Source organism: Balaenoptera musculus, chromosome 13, assembly GCF_009873245.2.
Source record: "Balaenoptera musculus isolate JJ_BM4_2016_0621 chromosome 13, mBalMus1.pri.v3, whole genome shotgun sequence".
Lineage (NCBI taxonomy): Eukaryota > Metazoa > Chordata > Mammalia > Artiodactyla > Balaenopteridae > Balaenoptera > Balaenoptera musculus.
The window spans coordinates 30,707,196-30,726,302 of record NC_045797.1 but is presented as its reverse complement, the minus strand read 5'-3'; the positions used below and the strand labels follow the sequence as shown (position 1 = coordinate 30,726,302).

General features: G+C 41.8%; 1 protein-coding gene across 1 annotated transcript in view; it reads left to right on the top strand.

Annotated features, from left to right (window-relative positions):
- Window positions 1–19,107, top strand: part of ANXA4 (annexin A4) — a 74,362-nt gene that overhangs the window by 27,017 nt on the left and 28,238 nt on the right. Inside the window, exons 2-4 of the mRNA XM_036873167.1 lie at window positions 28–82; window positions 6,669–6,756; window positions 11,374–11,468. Coding sequence (XP_036729062.1) covers window positions 80–82; window positions 6,669–6,756; window positions 11,374–11,468 — 186 coding nt within the window. The 5' untranslated portion in view covers window positions 28–79. The remainder of the gene's footprint in view (window positions 1–27; window positions 83–6,668; window positions 6,757–11,373; window positions 11,469–19,107) is intronic.

The following is a 19,107-nucleotide window of genomic DNA, read 5'->3' as shown; positions in this document are numbered from 1 at the left end:
GTAATGTCCCTTCTGCTTTTATCACAGAGAAACTTCTGCTTGGCTGACTGAACTCTGATCCTGACATAGAGTCAAAGTCATGGTAAGTTGGAGACGTGCCTCACGCTCCCTGGTGCCAGCTGCAGACAGGTACAGGATGTGTACTCAGGGACTGTTGCCTTATACAAAGGGTTGTTTGCTCATCAGAGGAGAGGGACGAGGAAATGGAAAGGCAGTTTCTTTTTTCGAAAACGCCATTTTAACTTCTTTCAGGGGTGGTGAGTAACCTGACCCTGAAAATTAATTCAAAGAGGGACTCCTTTGAATCCTTCTGACATCCTGAGATACAGAAACAAGTTATAGTTTTCTCTCTGCAGAAGCACTACATGTCCATTTTAGAAATTGTAGGCAAATAAAAAGGAAAAACTCAAAATCCTGCAGCTTCCTGCACTAGGAGATGACCGCTGTCCACACTTTGTGGAACCCCATCATTTCAGGCTCATCAAGAAGGCTCATCAGCTAAGAAACACTTGTTATCTGCCTCCTGCTGTTGGCTGTGACTGGACTCCTCAGAGCTTGGTTATCTGATCTCAGGGACAGGCAGGGAATTGGATCCCTTTGAGAGTTCCATAAAGCTCACTGCTGCTGTGGAAGCTGAGCCTTTCAGCTGCAAACATGGCTGTACCTGAGGCTGGCCACCTGCTCTCCTTCTCCTGCCCAAATAAAGTTTCTGAATAGGCAGGTGACGCTTGATCCCTGGTCTTCTAGGAAGAAATAATAGAAGTAGAATCTCATACTTGGAGAGGAACTAGACATTCCGCCAACTCTAGACACTTTCCTTTAGGAAGATGGATGTGTAAACTATCCTGAACAAAGAGTAATATACTCTTAACGTCTTTTTTTTTTAACATTAGACATTCTAGAATTTTCTTCATCATCTCTGACAGTCAAGGGCTTACTCATGTCTGCACCAAATCTCTTATGCTGTCCTTTAAAATCCATTTGTTCTTGGGCTTCCCTGGTGGCGCAGTGGTTGAGAATCCGCCTGCTAATGCAGGGGACACGGGTTCGAGCCCTGGTCTGGGAAGATCCCACATGCCGCGGAGCAACTAGGCCCGTGAGCCACAACTACTGAGCCTGCGTGTCTGGAGCCTGTGCTCCGCAACAAGAGAGGCCACGATAGTGAGAGGCCCGCGCACCGCGATGAAGAGTGGCCCCCGCTTGCCGCAACTAGAGAAAGCCCTAGCACAGAAACGAAGACCCAACATAGCAATCAATCAATCAATAAATCTTTAAAAAAAAAAAAAAAAGCCTTAAAATCCATTTGTTCTTGATGGATTCTCCCTGGACATGTACAACATTTATTCAGAGATGTTTACAGTGCCCCTACTTTGTGCATGGTATTTGGCTCTGGGGACCCATAATTAATGGGACGCTCTTCCTGTTCTGAACAAGCTCGCAGCCTTTCTACATGTGAAGACTGTAACCAAGTGACCCTTTAGTGAGCTTTCCACTGAGGAAAATTACCTCAGTTGCTCTCATCTTTCCTCCTAGAACCTGTTTTTCCATTATGACTGTTATTTATTGGACAGATAAAGGGCATCTTTAAAGGAAAGGAAAACCATACAATATAATCACAATACTGTAATTCCCAATTATTTTCCATCACTTTATTTTAGACCCTACTCGTATGATAGTGGTTTTGAAATAGTAGTAATAAGAACATAAAGAACAGTAAATGTATTCACTCTAGTCTTTGCTATGCTAACACGTTTATTTTACATCTTATAGCATATTAAAATTATTTACTCTCGATGGTGGAGTTATGGGTGTTGTATTTTTCTTCTTAATTCTTTAAAAAAATTTTATTGAAGTATAGTTGATTTACAATATGTAAATTTCAGGTGTACAGCATAGCAATTCAGTTATATGTATCATATATATATTCTTTTTCAGATTCTTTTCCCTTATAGGTTATTACATAATATTGAGTATAGTTCCCTGTGCTATACATTAGGTCCTTGTTGGTTATCTATTTTATATATAGTAGTTTGTATATGTTAAGCCCAGCCTCCTAATTTATCCCTCCCCCTACCCCCCAGATTTTCTCTTAATTCTTTAAAAAAATTTTTTCCAAATCTCTACAATGACCATATGACACATATCTAAAAGGAAAATATGTTTTAAAAGCCAATGTATTCAAATATTTACCAAAAATTTTAGAGGTATAATTTACAGTGAAATGCACAGCTCTTAAGGTTACTTGGTAGATGAGTTTTGACAAAGGTATGTACCGTGTAACCTACCCCTCTTATCAAGATAGAACATTTCATCGCTCCAGGAAGTTCCTCCATGCCCCTTCCAGATCAGTCCCCACCCTGCTCTCCACTCCACTCCAGAAATGGAACCACTGTTCTGATTGTTTTCACCATAGATTAGTTTTGCCTGTTCGAGAACATCCTATAAATGGAATCATAGAGCATGTGCTCTTTTATTGTCAGCGTTATATTTTTTGCAATCCATCCCTGGTGCTGTATCAGCAGTTTGTTCCTCTGTTCCTTTTTATTGCTAAATATTTCATCGTATCGTATTCCCATCTTTTGACATTTATCTTTATCATTATTTATTATTTTAATAACTGAATGACATTTCATTGATTGTGATATATCACTGATTTCTAGCTATATGTTTTCATCATTCTTCCCTACATCCTCTGCCTGTTTCCTTTGCCTGCTGCCACAAGAAGCCTTCCTGGGGTGGAATCCCCTGCCTTCCTGGAATAGATAATGATACATTATTCCCTGGAATTTAGTCAATATGGATACTTTAGAGCTAACAGGAACAAATTTTCCGGGCTTATCTTGTTCCGGAAAAAAGATGCTGATAGATAAGCTGAATTATCTTTGCACATTTCTCTATCGATTCATCTTGTTAGATATTAATTTTAATCCCATACTAGTGTCCCTCAGCAATGCAATTTGCTTTAAAAGTCAAATGCAGTGTTTAAGTCCCATCCAAAATTTTTTCAATACTGGAGTTCCAGAAGAACCTTGTGAAACGTTTGATTCAGAAAGCTGTCTTGGTGGGGTCAAGGGCTGAGCTAGGCCATTTGAAATTCTGACAGCGAATCACCAGCTTGCTTATTACTACAGATATATAGTAGAAGAAAACAAGTAAAATGCCTGCATTAATTTCCTGAGGCTGCCGTAACAAAGCACCACAAACTGGGTGGTTCAAAATAACAGAAATATGTTATCTTGTATTTCTGGAGGCTAGAAATCCAAAATCAAGATGTTGGCAGGGCCATGGTCCCTCTGAAATCCGTAGGGGAATTCTTCCTTGTCTCTTTCTAGCTTCTGGTGGCTTGCTGGCAATCTTAGGCATTTTTTGGCAGACATTGGAGTCAACAACACATTATCATGGGGTGTTCTCCCTGATTGTCTTTGTTTTCACGTGCTGTTTTCTAAGAAGGACACCAGCCATGTTGAATTAGCGGCTCACCCTACTCCAGTAGGACCTCATCTTGCTTTAATTAATTACAATTAATTCATTCATTGTAATGACAGTATTTCCAAATAAGGGCACATTCTGAGGTACTGGGGGTTAGGACTTCAACATATCTTTCTTTGGGGATGCAATTCGGTGCAATTGATCTCTTTGCCTCTCATGGACACTGTGAGTCTCATTATTGATTACAGTTCCCTCTTGTTTGGCTTCTAGACAGAGAAATCTGTGGCTCATGTCGAATAATTACACAGGCCCTTAAGGTCTCCGTTTCTGTTTCCTTTCCACCACCTTCTTTACTGTAATTTTCTATGCTTTGTGTCCTGTCACTGAATTTCTTCATCTATTTATTTATCTTTTGTATTGAGTTATATGTTTCTCTTTGCTGCCTCACGTACATAAATAACATTAATAAATTAGTAAATACATTAGAAATACTCAGGGCACCTTGATCTTAATCAGTACATTATCTCTAAGTCATAAGTCAACTGAATGGTACCTACTGGTTACTAACCCATGTTTTGCTTGTTGATGTTTTTAATTTGTAGTCTGTATTTGCAGAGGGTCAGATTGACTAACTTTTTGTCCCTTGTACACATCAGAGTATGTCTCACTTTAAGGCATGCTGGTCGTTTCCGGTGATGCTAGACCTCATCTCCAGTGTCTAGACTGCGGTCTCCTCCTCATGACTTCCCATCCTTCCCTCTGCCACTTGGTCAGGTTTCTGTCCCCTCCATTCCACTGCAGAAGCCTTTGTCAGGATCACCAGGACCTTCCGTGTTGCCCCATCTGACCATCCCTTCTGTGTCCTCTACTCACACCTACCTTAGCAGGCACTGACATCTTCCTCCTTCCTCAGCCTCTGGACAACACACGCTCCTGGTTTTCTTTATACATCAAGGACCAGTCCTTCTTGGTTACCCATTCCAGTCCTTCTCTGCTGGGGAGGCCCAGCCTTGTCCTAGGACCCCTGTTCTTCACTTTCTCCCTAGGTCATTTCGTCCAATACCATCCAAACGCTGATGTGTCCTGAATTTATTACTCTAGACTTGCCCTCTAGATTTATGTTGTATAACCAACCATCCTTTTGACAACTCCACTTGGATGTTTAATGGACATCCCAAACTTAACATTTTGAAAATAGAACTTCTAAATCCCACTCCTCACTGCCATCCCAAATCTGGTAGTCCTCCAGCTTTCCCCATCTGGGTAAACGATACCACTCTCTGCTTGGCTGCTCAGGGAAAAAGATTTAGAGTTACACTTGCTTCTTTTCTTTCCTCACCTCCCACATCAGTCCATCGGCAAGTTCTGCCGCCTTTGCTCCAAAACATGTGCTGAGTCTGTCTGTCTCTTCCCATTTTTACTGTTTCACCCTCGTCTACCATCATATCCCTGGATCTTGGCCCAGATTCTCAACTCGTCTCTGTATCTGCCTACAGCAGCCCGAGTGATCTTTTTATCATGTAAATCAGATCATCTCCTCCATCCCTTTGCTGAAAACCTGCCAGTGGCTCCTACTGCATTTAGAATAAAACAGAAACTCCTCACTGGCTTGTGAAGGCTCTTGTTCTGCCCTTGCAACCTCTCTGATTTTCTTTCTTTTTCATTTTTAAAGTTTTATTATGGAAAAAGGTAAACACATACAAAAGTAGACCAAATATTAAAAAGAACCCCTTTGTACCTATAATTATTATTAACTCATGGTCAGTAATTATTATATTACATAATAATAACTCAGTAATTATTAACTCATGGTCAGCCTTGTTTCTTCTTTACCTCCACTTACTTCCCCCAACCCGTTATTTTGAAGCAAATTCCAGACATCTTGTCCTCTCATCTATAAACTCTTTCAATGTGTATAAGATTCAAACTCTTACAAAAATAAAATATAACCACAATACCATTATCATACCTAAAACCGTTAACACTAGTTGCTTAATGGCATCAAATATCAAGTCAGTGTTCAATGTCCAACTGTCTCATAAATGTCATTTTTTTTTTTACTCTTTGTTTGATTCAGGATCCCAGTAAGTTCACCCATTATGATTATTGATGTGCATTTTTAATCTCTTTAAAGCTATATTTCCCCTCCATCTCTCTCTTTTTTTAAAAAAAAAAAAACTTATTTTATTTTATTTATTTATTTTTGGCTGCATTGGGTCTTCATTGCTGCGCGCGGGCTTTCTCTAGTTGCGGCGAGCGGGGGCTACTCTTCGTTGCGGTGCACGGGCTTCTCATTGCGGTGGCTTCTCTTGTTGCGGAGCACGGGCTCTAGGCGCGCGGGCTTCAGTAGTTGTGGCACGTGGGCTCAGTAGTTGTGGCTTGTGGGCTCCAGAGCGCAGGCTCAGTAGTTGTGGCGCACGGGCTTAGTTGCTCCACGGCATGTAGGATCTTCCTGGACCAGGGCTCGAACCTGTGTCCCCTGCATTGGCAGGCGGATTCTTAACCACTGCGCCACCAGGGAAGTCCCTCCAGCTCTCTCTTTTCTAATTCTCCTTGCAGTTTATTTGTTGAAGAAACTAGATCGTTCATCAAGTAGTGTTTCTCACAGTCTGGATTGTGCTGATTACAGCCCTGTGGGGTGGGTTAACATTTTCCTCTTTCTCCTATTTACCATAAATTGGTATCTGGCCTTAGAGGCTTGATTGAATTCAGGTTTGATTTTCCCCTTTCAGGGGAGACAAGATTACTGTGTAGGTAATGGTGTAACTTATCTTACCACTCCCCAGCTTGCCCACCAACTCAAGCCACACTGGCCTCTGTCCCACTCCTCCCCCAGAAGGCAGCTCCAGCCTCAGCGCCTTTGCCTCAGCTGTTTCCTCTGCCTGTAACACTTTCCCCTGATCTTTGCACAGTCAGCTGCTTCCTGTCACTCAGACCTCAGCCTGAATGTCACTCCTCAGAGCAGCCCCTCCAGGACCTCTCTGTCTGCCCTGTAGCCCTTCTCACCACCGGCCGCCTGGTGGAATATTTGTTTGTTGGCTCGTTTACTGGTCTGCCTCCTGCTGAACTTGAACATCAGCTCCAGGGGAGCTAGAGCCTCATCTCTCACAGTCACTGCCATGTCCCAGCACCTGGAAGAGTGTCTGGCCCATGGTGGGTGCTCAGCAAACTTGCTGTGTGAGATGGCGCCATGCTGGTAAGAAGTGCCTCTCAGTCACCATCTTTCTCTGTGCACTCAGGCAGCCAAGGGAGGCACCATCAAAGCTGCTTCAGGCTTCAGTGCCACCGAAGATGCCCAGACCCTGAGGAAGGCCATGAAAGGGCTCGGTAAGTGTCCCACTGGAGGTAAACACCCCTCATGTGCTGTGCATGACAGAGTCACCCAGAGGGTGTTGTGTCCACAGGCAACTGTGAGTACGTCTCACGCTAAGAAAACACAATGGGAACAAGTTGACTTTTCAAGGCAAACTAGACGGGAGGGTTTTTACTAAGAATTTTAAATGTGATGAACTCATTCTGGACTTCCCCGATAATTTAAATCTGTTTTACATTCTGGTATTATGAATCTATATATCAAATTTGAGAAATGTATTTGTTTTCCAGTTAACCCATGTATGCATGTCGTGCCAGAAGGTTTACAAAGCACTTTGACAAATATTATCTGAACGAATACATGCGATAATCCTGTGATGTAGTGAAAGCAGCTGGTGCTATTGTTATTTTCGCCCCATTTTACAGATGTGAAACTGAGACTCAGAGAAGTAACGTAGGAAGGCACAGAGTAAGTGGAACTGAGCCATGAGTGACACTCAGCAGAGCCTGCCAGCTCTAAGTCCACGTTCTTTCCCTTGAGTCAGCCCCCCCACCTGTTGCTGCTGTAATAGGCACAGCTAGGCCAGTACCCCCGCGTAGCGTGTGGGATTTTAGGTGAGAAGGCTGTGCGTATGTGACCAGAAGGGCTTGTCTTCCAGTGCACCACCCTCTGGTAGCTCCCGTGGGCAAAGGCCTCCCACTGGGTGGGCACAGCCATGCCCGGGCACTGCAGGCTATGCTGACCTGGACCCTGCCTCCAAACTTGCCTGAGTGGACATTTGGCCAGAGAAGTGCTCTCTGTTTCATAGCTGCTATTTAGAATCTCCTCAAGATTTGGATAAAAACGTTTGACCATGAGGCGTTATTTCCCAGTTTTTCTATCCAAAAAGAATTCATCTTAGCCCCAATGCTACTAACAGGAACGATAACAATAATAGTGAGCATTTATTAAGCTCTACTGTGTGTCAGGCACAATGTGTTACATAGATTATGTTTTAATTCTGACAGCAGCTTGTTTCACTACTGAGAAAGTTGAGGTCTAGGGAGATGAGCTAACTTGCCTGAGGTGTCTGGGATCGTACGTGTCAGGATTCTAGGCAATTCCAGGCAGTCCGACTCCAGAGCTGGAGCTTAAGCCACTGTGCTGTGCTGCCGCCCGCCTCTGAACAGGACATTACCCTGAATCTATCGTTTTCCCTTTTCGTAAATAAAATGGAAAAGGTACTCGGCCCACCCTTTTTTTCAGGTGTATCCTAATTCTTTGGTGGATAGCAAGAACACCATAATTCAGAACGTAGACCACATGGCATTCGGAATTCTCAGAGTCAGGAGGCATTTGATACAACAAACCATTTTCAGTGCTCGCTGTGTGGGCCAGTGAAGGTTAGAGGAGACGAAGACTGTAAACCTAGTCCTGCGGTGCAATCGTCCATGGATGCTCGGCAGCTGAGGCATGCGCAGAAACATGATCGGTTCATAATATGATAGCGACGGGAGGGGCACGAGTAAGAGCCCATTAGGAGTCAGAGAGATCACATGTCATTTGGGAGCATCAGGCAAAACTTCTTGGAGGATGTAGAAATTGAGATGGGCCTTGGGAGATGAGTTAAATTTATTCAGTAAGTAAGTAAATAGATAAGAGAGAATGGCTTTCAGGTGAATGGAACAGCATGCGCAAAGGCATGGGATGAGTGTGAGCATCGCCCTGTCTTGCATTTTAGCTGAGGCACTTAGCTGCAGGCCATGTAAATACATGGCTTGCAGCAGGATGTACTTACAAAGCAGGAGTTGACTTTTTAGGCGACTTCTGGGAAGGCAGGTACCACGGGGTGGGTCCTGAGGAGGCTACTGACATGGGAGGATGACCCAGATGCATTGTCCAGGAAACAACAAATGCCAGAATCAGGATGCTAGATGGAGGGGGTTAGGGAGACATAAACCCATAGACTGGTAATGAAGGAGGTCAGGAGAAAGGAGTGCAGTGTAGTTGGGTCAAGTATGGGAATTCAGGAGCTAAGTCTCTGGATTTGGCTGCCTGTAACTTTGTATGTGGATATTTACAATAGTGAATGGGGTATGGTGGAGAGTCCCAAATGCCAGACAGCAGTGCGGATAGTAAATCCAGCAAATGGTGGGGAGCCGTCCTGAGTAGGGATGGCTGAGTAGTGTACTCAGTGTATCCTGAGTAGGGGAGGGACACTGTGAGAGTTTGTCATTTTAGGAAAATGAATCTAGCAAGACATTGGAAAGACCAATTAGGAAGTGAGACTACTACTTAGCAGACTTTAAGTTGTCTAAGAAGAAACCCTGAACTCGAGTGGTTGTCATAGGAATTAAAAAGAGGGGACAGATACAAAAAGGGTTTTAGAGCTAGATTTTGCATGACTTGTCAGGAAATCTGAATGTGAAGGAAGAGAGCGGGTAAAATAATCAAAGCTATTTTGAGGGTTCAAGCCTGACAGACCAGAAGAGTGGTGGTGCCTTTCACAGAAACTGGATAAAAAAGCAAAAGGCAATGAACCTTCTCCCCACAGCTGAGAGTTCTCCTGGAAAAAGGATGGTTGTATCTATTACCCTCTTTCTTTTTTTTTTTTTCCCCTAAGAGAACAGAGAGTAGGTCCCTAAGTTATGTAAACTTAAAACTCTATAGCAGGCTTCCCTGGTGGTGCAGTGGCTGGGAGTCCGCCTGCCAATGTGGGGGACACGGGTTCGAGCCCTGGTCTGGGAAGATCCCACATGCCGCAGAGTAACTAAGCCGGCGAGCCACAACTACCGAGCCCACGTGCCATAACTGCTGAAGCCCATGTGCCTAGAGCCCATGCTCCATAACAAGAGAAGCCACTGCAGTGAGAAGCCCGTGCACCACAACAAAGAGTAGCCCCTGCTCGCCATAACTAGAGAAAGCCCGCACACAGCAACAAAGACCCAATGCAGCCATAAATAAAAAATACAAAAAAAACCAAAAACAACCTCTATAGCTTCCTCTGTACACCTCATATTTTTCTAGATCTCTAATTTTGCAAAGAATAACTCTGGTGAATCTATATATTTTTTGATTTCTCCCTGAAATATTTCAGTAGACTCTCCTGTAACTCATCACATCTTCCCATACAGTATATGGGAAAATGGAAAACTCACCCAGCATACATGAACATCCAGCTGTGAAAGTCGCCTGTAAAAGCTGCTGCAAGAAACAGGCAAACAAAATTTATGACATTTTAAATTTGTAATTCAGGGACTTCCCTGGTGGTCCAGTGGTTAAGAATCCGCCTTCCAATGCAGGGGATGCGGGTTCAATCCCTGGTCGGGGAACTAAGATCCCACATGCCGCTGGGCAAATAAGCCCGTGTGCCGCAACTAGTGAGCCCGTGCGCTTTAGAGCCCGCACACCACAACTAGAGAGAAGCCCGTGCACCACAATGAAGAGCCCTCGCACCACAACGAAAGATCCCGCATGCCGCAGCTAAGACCCGACACAGCCAAACAAATAAATTTTTTAAAAAGAGCAAAAATAACAATCTTTTTAAAATTTTTTTTTAAAAATTGTAATTCATAGTGAAAAGTTTTGGTAGGATATTGCATCATGGGAATTCATGGGCAGTTATAAAAAGTTTCCTGATCAGAGGTCAGGAAAGAGAGCTTAGAAAAGAAAAACACAAATACAGATCTTAAAACACAGTGGATACAATGAGCAGCCAATTTAAACCCTGTGAAGTGCCAAATCATGAATTAAAAGACGGGTTTGAACTGTTTCGAAACTCAGAGGAGATGATAAAGAGATAAAAGTGAGGAGAGAAAGGCAAGAACATGGAAGATAAATATGGGTGATCCAAAGAGGGAAAGTACTATGATCACTCACATTCATAGATAAGGAAACTAATGCTCAGAGAAGTTAACTCTTTCGTTTAGTGGCTCATATATACAATGGAATATTACTCAGCCATAAAAAGAAACGAAATTGAGTTATTTGTAGTGAGGTGGATGGACCTAGAGTCTGTCATACAGAGTGAAGTAAGTCAGAAAGAGAAAAACAAATACTGTATGCTAACACATATATATGGAATCTAAAAAAAAAAAAAAGGTTCTGATGAACCTAGGGGCAGGACAGGAATAAAGATGCAGATGTAGAGAATGGACTTGAGGACACGGGGAGGGGGAAGGGTAAGCTGGGATGAAGTGAGAGAGTGGCATGGACATATATACACTACCAAATGTAAAATAGATAGCTAGTGGGAAGCAGCTGCATAGCACAGGGAGATCAGCTCCATGCTTTGTGTCCACCTAGAGGGGTGGGAAAGGGAGGGTGGGAGGGAGGCTCAAGAGGGAGGGGATATGGGGATATATGTATATGTATAGCAGATTCACTTTGTTATACAGCAGAAACTAACACACCATTGTAAAGCAACTATACTCCAATGAAGATGTTAAAAAAAAAATAGCTAATGAAAGGAGAGACCGAGACTCTAATCTAGTGTCTGTTTTCCCTCCAAAATAGACAAGCCCTCTGAACAAGAACTTCTTTTCTTAGAAAGCTCTCTGCGTGTGTTTGGGTTACACCGGTGTCCACAGAGGAACCCATTTTCTCATTCCTCTCTCAAATCACACTCACTCCCTGTCTCCGCTCCACACCAGGCACGGATGAAGATGCCATCATCAATGTCCTGGCCTATCGCAACATGGCCCAGCGCCAGGAAATCAGGACGGCCTACAAGACCACCATTGGCAGGGTAGGTGGCAGCTCTCTGGCTTGACAAGGGACCTGTCAGCAGTAGGGGAGCAGGGGCCCCTTCCTTCTTGAATCCTGAAGTAGTGGCCCTTGGTTTTTAAAAGATGGATCCTTTGCCTTGTTTAAAGATGTTCTTGGAAAAAACCAAACAAACAAACAAACAAAAAACAGTTTCAACACGTTCAAGAGTTCCTCCACTGTCCATAGCCAGAAGTGATTTCAGGGAGCTCTTGATTCACAAAATTCAAGGCTAAGTTTAGTCTCTTCCCCCACAAGTCCTTTCAGGGACTTGGTTGTGGAATGGACTCAGCCCCTTGCCCTTTGGAGCACTGGGCAGGGCTCAGCTTTCAGTGTTGCTTCCCTTGGCCTTTCCTTTAGGCCACTTCCGAATGAAGATCCTCCAAACTGACTAAAATGTTTAAATCCAGTTTGTTCTAAATAGGCTCTCCGAGGATTTAGGGTCTATCCAACTCTTCTACATAAACCCATTTGTAGTATATATTCATTCCTTTGACTGATCCTTAACTGAGAGCCACCTCCTCCAGTTCTAGAACGGGGCTCTGTGTGTGTGTGTGTGTGTGTGTGTGTGTGTGTGTGTGTGTATGTAAGTGGCTTATGCATTCAAAGGTGGTTCACTCATCATGTTTTCCCCTTCCTCTTTGAATCCCACACCCCTGAGCAACCCTGTCTCAGTCTCATTTTCAACAGCTCACTTATCAGAGTCATTCACCCAATCTTTCCACATCACTGGAAGCCCATCTGTGTGATTAGAGAATCTTTTTATTGAGGAAATGTTATCAATAAGTGCTTCCAGGTCTCAGAGTGCTGTTAACTCCATGATAAGTATTTCTATTCTTGGATATTTTATAAAAGCTAGTCAGACGGGCTGCCTCTCAAAGGCAGGCATTAAGCTGCTGGGTGGGGCAGGGCTGGCTCAGCTCTTCCCGGGAGCATCTACATTGCAAACCTTGGCTGGGCACCAATGGGATTCCTCCCTCAGATTGCTCAGAGTATCTTTTGGGCCTTTTAAGCTCTTCTCCATCCCCAAAGAAATTTAATGAACATGCATGTGATGTGTAAGCTAGAGACAAAGTGTTGCCGCACATTTGGGGTTGATTATTCAGCTTCAGAACTAAGCTGATCTGACAGCCGTTTGTTAAGATGACCAACCTTAATGGAGTGACTGAATGCTAATTTATTTGTTCATTCATCCATTTGATATGTGTGGATGTAACATAAAAATATGCACAATAGATTGAAATATAGTGTTGCAGACTCAGGTTTGTGAGAATCTGAGATCAGAACTTGAAACCAAATCAACTCGGTATTAGTTGGTTGATCTTAAGCAGGTTCTTAAACTCTCTGACCTGTTCTAGGAGGAAATGTGACTAAATGTCTTTAGGAATTGGTCCTTTGGACTCCCTCTTGCGAGAACACCAGAATCACAATTAGCTGCTGGACAGTCATCGACAGGAAGACACTGGAACTCACCAAAAAAGATACCCCACATCCAAAGACAAAGGAGAAGCCACAATGAAACGGTAGGAGGGGCGCAATCACAGTAAAGTCAAATCCCATAACTGCTGGGTGGGTGACTCACAGACTGGAGAACACTTATACCACAGAAGTCCACCGACTAGAGTGAAGGTTCTGAGCCCCACGTCAGGCTTCCCAACCTGGGGGTCCGGCAACAGGAGGAGGAATTCCTAGAGAATCAGACTTTGAAGCCTAGTGGGAATTGATTGCAGGACTTCAACAGGACTGGGGGAAACAGAGACTCCACTCTTGGAGGGCACACACAAAGTAGTGTGCACATCAGGACCGAGGGGAAGGAGCAGTGACCCCAGGGGAGACTGAACCAGACCTACCTGCCAGTGTTGGAGGGTCTCCTGCAGAGGCGGGGGGTGGCTGTGGCTCACCGTGGGGACAAGGACACTGGCAGCAGAAGTTCTGGGAAGTACTCCTTGGCGTGAGCCCTCCCTGAGTCCGCCATTAGCCCCACCAAAGAGCCCAGGTAGGCTCTAGTGTTGGGTTGCCTCAGGCCAAACAACCAACAGGGAGGGAACCCAGCCCCACCCATCAGAAGTCAAGCGGATTAAAGTTTTACTGAGCTCTGCCCACCAGAGCAACAGTCAACTCTACCCACCACCAGTCCCTCCTATCAGGAAACCTACACAAGCCTCTTAGATAGCCTCATCCACCAGAGGGCAGACAGCAGAAGCAAGAAGAACTACAATCCTGCAGCCTGTGGAACAAAAACCACATTCACAGAAAGATAGACAAGATGAAAAGGCAGAGGGCTATATACCAGATGAAGGAACAAGATAAAACCCCAGAAAAACAACTAAATGAAGTGGAGATAGACAGCCTTCCAGAAGAAGAACTCAGAATAATGAGAGTGAAGATGATCCAGGACCTCGGAAAAAGAATGGACGCAAAGATCGAAGAGATGCAAGAAATGTTTAAAAAAGACCTAGAAGAATTAAAGAGCAAACAAACAGAGATGAACAATACAGTAACTGAAATGAAAACTACACTAGAAGGAATCAATAGCAGAATAACTGAGGCAGAAGAACGGATAAGTGACTTGGAAGACAGAATGGTGGAATTCACTGCTGCAGAACAGAATAAAGAAAAAAGAGTGAAAAGAAATGAAGACAGCCTAAGAGACCTCTGGGACAACATTAAACGCAACAACATTCGCATTATAGGGGTCCCAGAAGGAGAAGAGAGAGAGAAAGGACCAGAGAAAATATTTGAAGAGATTATAGTTGAAAACTTCCCTAACATGGGAAAGGAATTAGCCACCCAAGTCCAGGAAGCGCAGCGAGTCCCATACAGGATAAACCTAAGGAGAAACATGCCAAGACACATAGTAATCAAATTGGCAAAAATTAAAGACAAAGAAAAATTATTGAAAACAGCAAGGGAAAAACGACAAATAACATACAAGGGAACTCCCATAAGGTTAACAGCTGATTTCTCAGCAAAAACTCTACAAGCCAGAAGGGAGTGGCATGATATACTTAAAGTGATGAAAGGGAAGAACCTACAACCAAGATTACTCTACCCAGCAAGGATCTCGTTCAGATTCGATGGAGAAATCAAAAGCTTTACAGACAAGCAACAGCTAAGAGAATTCAGCACCAACAAACCAGCTCTACAACAAATGCTAAAGGAACTTCTCTAAGTGGGAAACACAAGAGAAGAAAAGGACCTACAAAAACAAACCCAAAACAGTTAAGAAAATGGTCATAGGAACATACATATCGATAATTACCTTAAACGTGAATGGAATCAATGCTCCAACCAAAAGACACAGGCTTGCTGAATGGATACAAAAACAAGACCCATCTATATGCTGTCTACAAGAGACCCACTTCAGACCTAGGGACACATACAGACTGAAAGTGAGGGGATGGGGAAAGATATTCCATGCAAATGTAAATCAAAAGAAAGCTGGAGTAGCTATACTCATATCAAATAAAATAGACTTTAAAATAAAGAATGTTACAAGAGACAAGGAAGGACACTACATAATGATCAAGGGATCAATCCAAGAAGAAGATATAACAATTATAAATATATATGCACCCAACAGAGGAGCACCTCAATACATAAGGCAACTGCTAACAGCTATAAAAGAGGAACTTGACAGTAACACAATAATAGTGGGGGACTTTAACACCTCACTTACACCAATGGACAGATCATCCAAAATGAAAATAAATAAGGAAACAGAAGCTTTAAATGACACAATAGACCAGATAGATTTAATTGTTATTTATAGGACATTCCATCCAAAAACAGCAGATTACACTTTCTTCTCAAGTGCACACGGAACATTCTCCAGGATAGATCACATCTTGGGTCACAAATCAAGCCTCAGTAAATTTAAGAAAATTGAAATCATATCAAGCATCTTTTCTGACAACAATGCTATGAGATTAGAAATGAATTACAGGGAAAAAAACGTAAAAAACACAAACACATGGAGGCTAAACAATACGTTACTAAATAACCAAGAGATCACTGAAGAAATCAAAGAGGCAATTAAAAAATACCTAGAGACAAATGACCATGATAACACGACGATTGAAAACCAATGGGATGCAGCAAAAGCAGTTCTAAGAGGGAAGTTTATAGCTATACAAGCCTACCTCAAGAAACAAGAAAAATCTCAAATAAACAATCTAACTTTACACCTAAAGGAACTAGAGAAAGAAGAACAAACAAAACCCAAAGTTAGCAGAAGGAAAGAAGTCATAAATATCAGAGCAGAAAAAAATGAAATAGAAACAAAGAAAACAATAGCAAAGATCAATAAAACTAAAAGCTGGTTCTTTGAGAAGTTAAACCAAAGTGATAAACAATTAGCCAGACTCATCAAGTAAAAAAGGGAGAAGACTCAAATCAGTAAAATTAGAAATGAAAAAGGAGAAGTTACAACAGACACCGCAGAAATACAAAGCATCCTAAGAGACTACTACAAGCAACTCTATGCCAATAAAATGGACAACCTGGAAGAAATGGACAAATTCTTAGAAAGGTATAACCTTCCAAGACTGAACCAGAAAGAAATAGAAAATATGAACAGACCAATCACAAGTAATGAAATTGAAACTGTGCTTAAAAATCTTCCAACAAACAAAAGTCCAGGACCAGATGGCTTCACAGGTGAATTCTATTAAACATTTAGAGAAGAGCTAACACCCATCCTTCTCAAACTCTTCCAAAAAATTGCAGAGGAAGGAACACTCCCAAACTCATTCTATGAGGCCACCATCACCCTGATACCAAAACCAGACAAAGATACTACAAAAAAAGAAAACTACAGGCCAATATCACTGATGAACATAGATGCAAAAACCTCAACAAAATACTAGTAAACAGAATCCAACAACACATTAAAAGGATCATACACCATGATCAAGTGGGATTTATCCCAAGGATGCAAGGATTCTTCAATATACGCAAATCAATCAATGTGATACACCACATTAACAAACTGAAGAATAAAAACCATATGATCATCTCAATAGATGCAGAAAAACCTTTTGACAAAATTCAACACCCATTTCTGATAAAAACTCTCCAGAAAGTGGGCATAGAGGGAACCTACCTCAACATAATAAAGGCCATATACGACAAACCTACAGCAAACATCATTCTCAATGGTGAAAAACTGAAAGCATTTCCTCTAAGATCAGGAATGAGACAAGGATGTCCACTCTCACCACTATTATTCAACATAGTTTTGGAAGTCCTAGCCACGGCAATCAGATAAGAAAAAGAAATAAAAGTATAATACAAATTGGAAAAGAGGAAGTAAAACAGTCACTGTTTGCAGATGACATGATACTATACATAGAGAATCCTAAAGATGCCACCAGAAAGCTACTAGAGCTAATCAATGAATTTGGTAAAGTTGCAGGATACAAAATTAATGCACAGAAATCTCTTGCATTCCTATACACTAATGCTGAAAAATCTGAAAGAGAAATTAAGGAAACACTCCCATTTACCATTGCAACAAAAAGAATAAAATACCTAGGAATAAACCTACCTAGGGAGACAAAAGACCTGTATGCAGAAAACTATAAGACACTGATGAAAGAAATTAAAGATGATACCAACAGATGGAGAGATATACCATGTTCTTGGATTGGAGGAATCCATATTGTGAAAATGACTATACTACCCAAAGCAATCTACAGATTCAATGCAATCCCTATCAAATTACCAATGGCATTTTTTACGGAACTAGAACAAATAATCTTAAAATTTGTATGGAGACCCAAAAGACCCCGAATAGCCAAAGCAGTCTTGAGGGAAAATACAGAGCTGGAGGAATCAGACTCCCTGACTTCAGACTATACTACAAAGCTACAGTAATCAAGACAATATGGTACTGGCACAAAAACAGAAACATAGATCAATGGAACAAGATAGAAAGCCCAGAGAGAAACCCACGCACCTATGGTCAACTAATCTATGACAAAGGAAGCAAGGATATATAATGGAGAAAATACAGTCTCTTCAATAAGTGGTACTGGGAAAACTGGACAGCTACATGTAAAAGAATGAAATTAGAACAGTCCCTAACACCATACACAAAAATAAACTCAAAGTGGATTCGAGACCTAAATGTAAGACCAGACACTATAAAACTCTTAGAGGAAAACATAGGAAGAACACTCTTTGACATAAATCACAGCAAGATGTTTTTTGATCCTAGAGTAATGCAAATAAAAACAAAAATAAACAAATGGGACCACATGAAACTTCAGAGCTTTTGCACAGCAAAGGAAACCATAAATGAGACAAAAAGACAACCCTCAGAATGGGAGAAAATATTTGCAAACGAATCAACAGACAAAGGATTAATCTCCAAAATATATAAACAGCTCATGCAGCTCAATATTAAAGAAACAAACACCCCAATCCAAAAATGGGCAGAAGATCTAAATAGACATTTCTCCAAAGAAGACATACAGATGGCCAAGAAGTACATGAAAAGCTGCTCAACATCACTAATTATTAGAGAAATGCAAATCAAAACTACAATGAAGTGTCACCTCACACCAGTTAGAATGGGCATCATCAGAAAATCTACAAACAAGAAATGCTGGAGAGGGTGTGGAGAAAAGGGAACCCTCTTGCACTGTTGGTGGGAGTGTAAATTGATGCAGCCACTATGGAGAACAGTATGGAGGTTCCTTAAAAAACTAAAAATAGAATTACCATATGACCCAGCAATCCCACTACTGGGTATATACCCAGAGAAAACCATAATTCAAAAAGACACATGCACCCCAATGTTCATTGCAGCACTATTTACAATAGCCAGGTCATGGAAGCAACCTAAATGCCCATCGACAGACGAATGGATAAAGAAGATGTGGTACATATATACAATGGCATATTACTCAGCCATTATAAGGAACGAAATTGAGTCATTTGTTGAGACGTGGATGGATCTAGAGACTGTCATACAGAGTGAGTTAAGTCAGAAAGAGAAAAACAAATATTGTATATTAACACATGTATGTGGAACCTAGAAAAATGGTACAGATGAACTGGTTTGCAGGGTAGAATTTGAGACACAGATGTAGAGAACAAATGTATGGACACCGAGGGGGGAAAACTGCGGCAGAGTGGGGATGGTGGTGTGCTGAACTGGGCAATTGGGATTGACATGTATACACTGATGTGTATAAAATTGATGACTAATAAGAACCTGCTGTATAAAAAAAAAATGCGGTTGATATAATTCCATTTTTGTGGGTTAAAAAAATGTCTAATAAAAACTCATGGAGCTGTTTACACTTAAAAAAAAAAAAGAAATTGGTCCTTTCTCCAAATAATTGCATTTCTTTTTAATCATTGAGCGTTAAGAAATAATCATGAATGATCACAAGGATGCAGCTAAATGCCTGTTTAGAAGAATAGTAGAAAAATAGAATGGGGGTCTTATTAAAGAAATTATATTGCCTCTACATATGGAAATTTCTGCAGCTGTTAAAAATGTTGTAGGTAAATATTGACTTGGAAATACATTCAGGGTATATTGTTAAGTGAGCGAATACACTGATCTTGGAACCCCTTTACACTCAAATTATTGAGGACTTTTTTGTTTT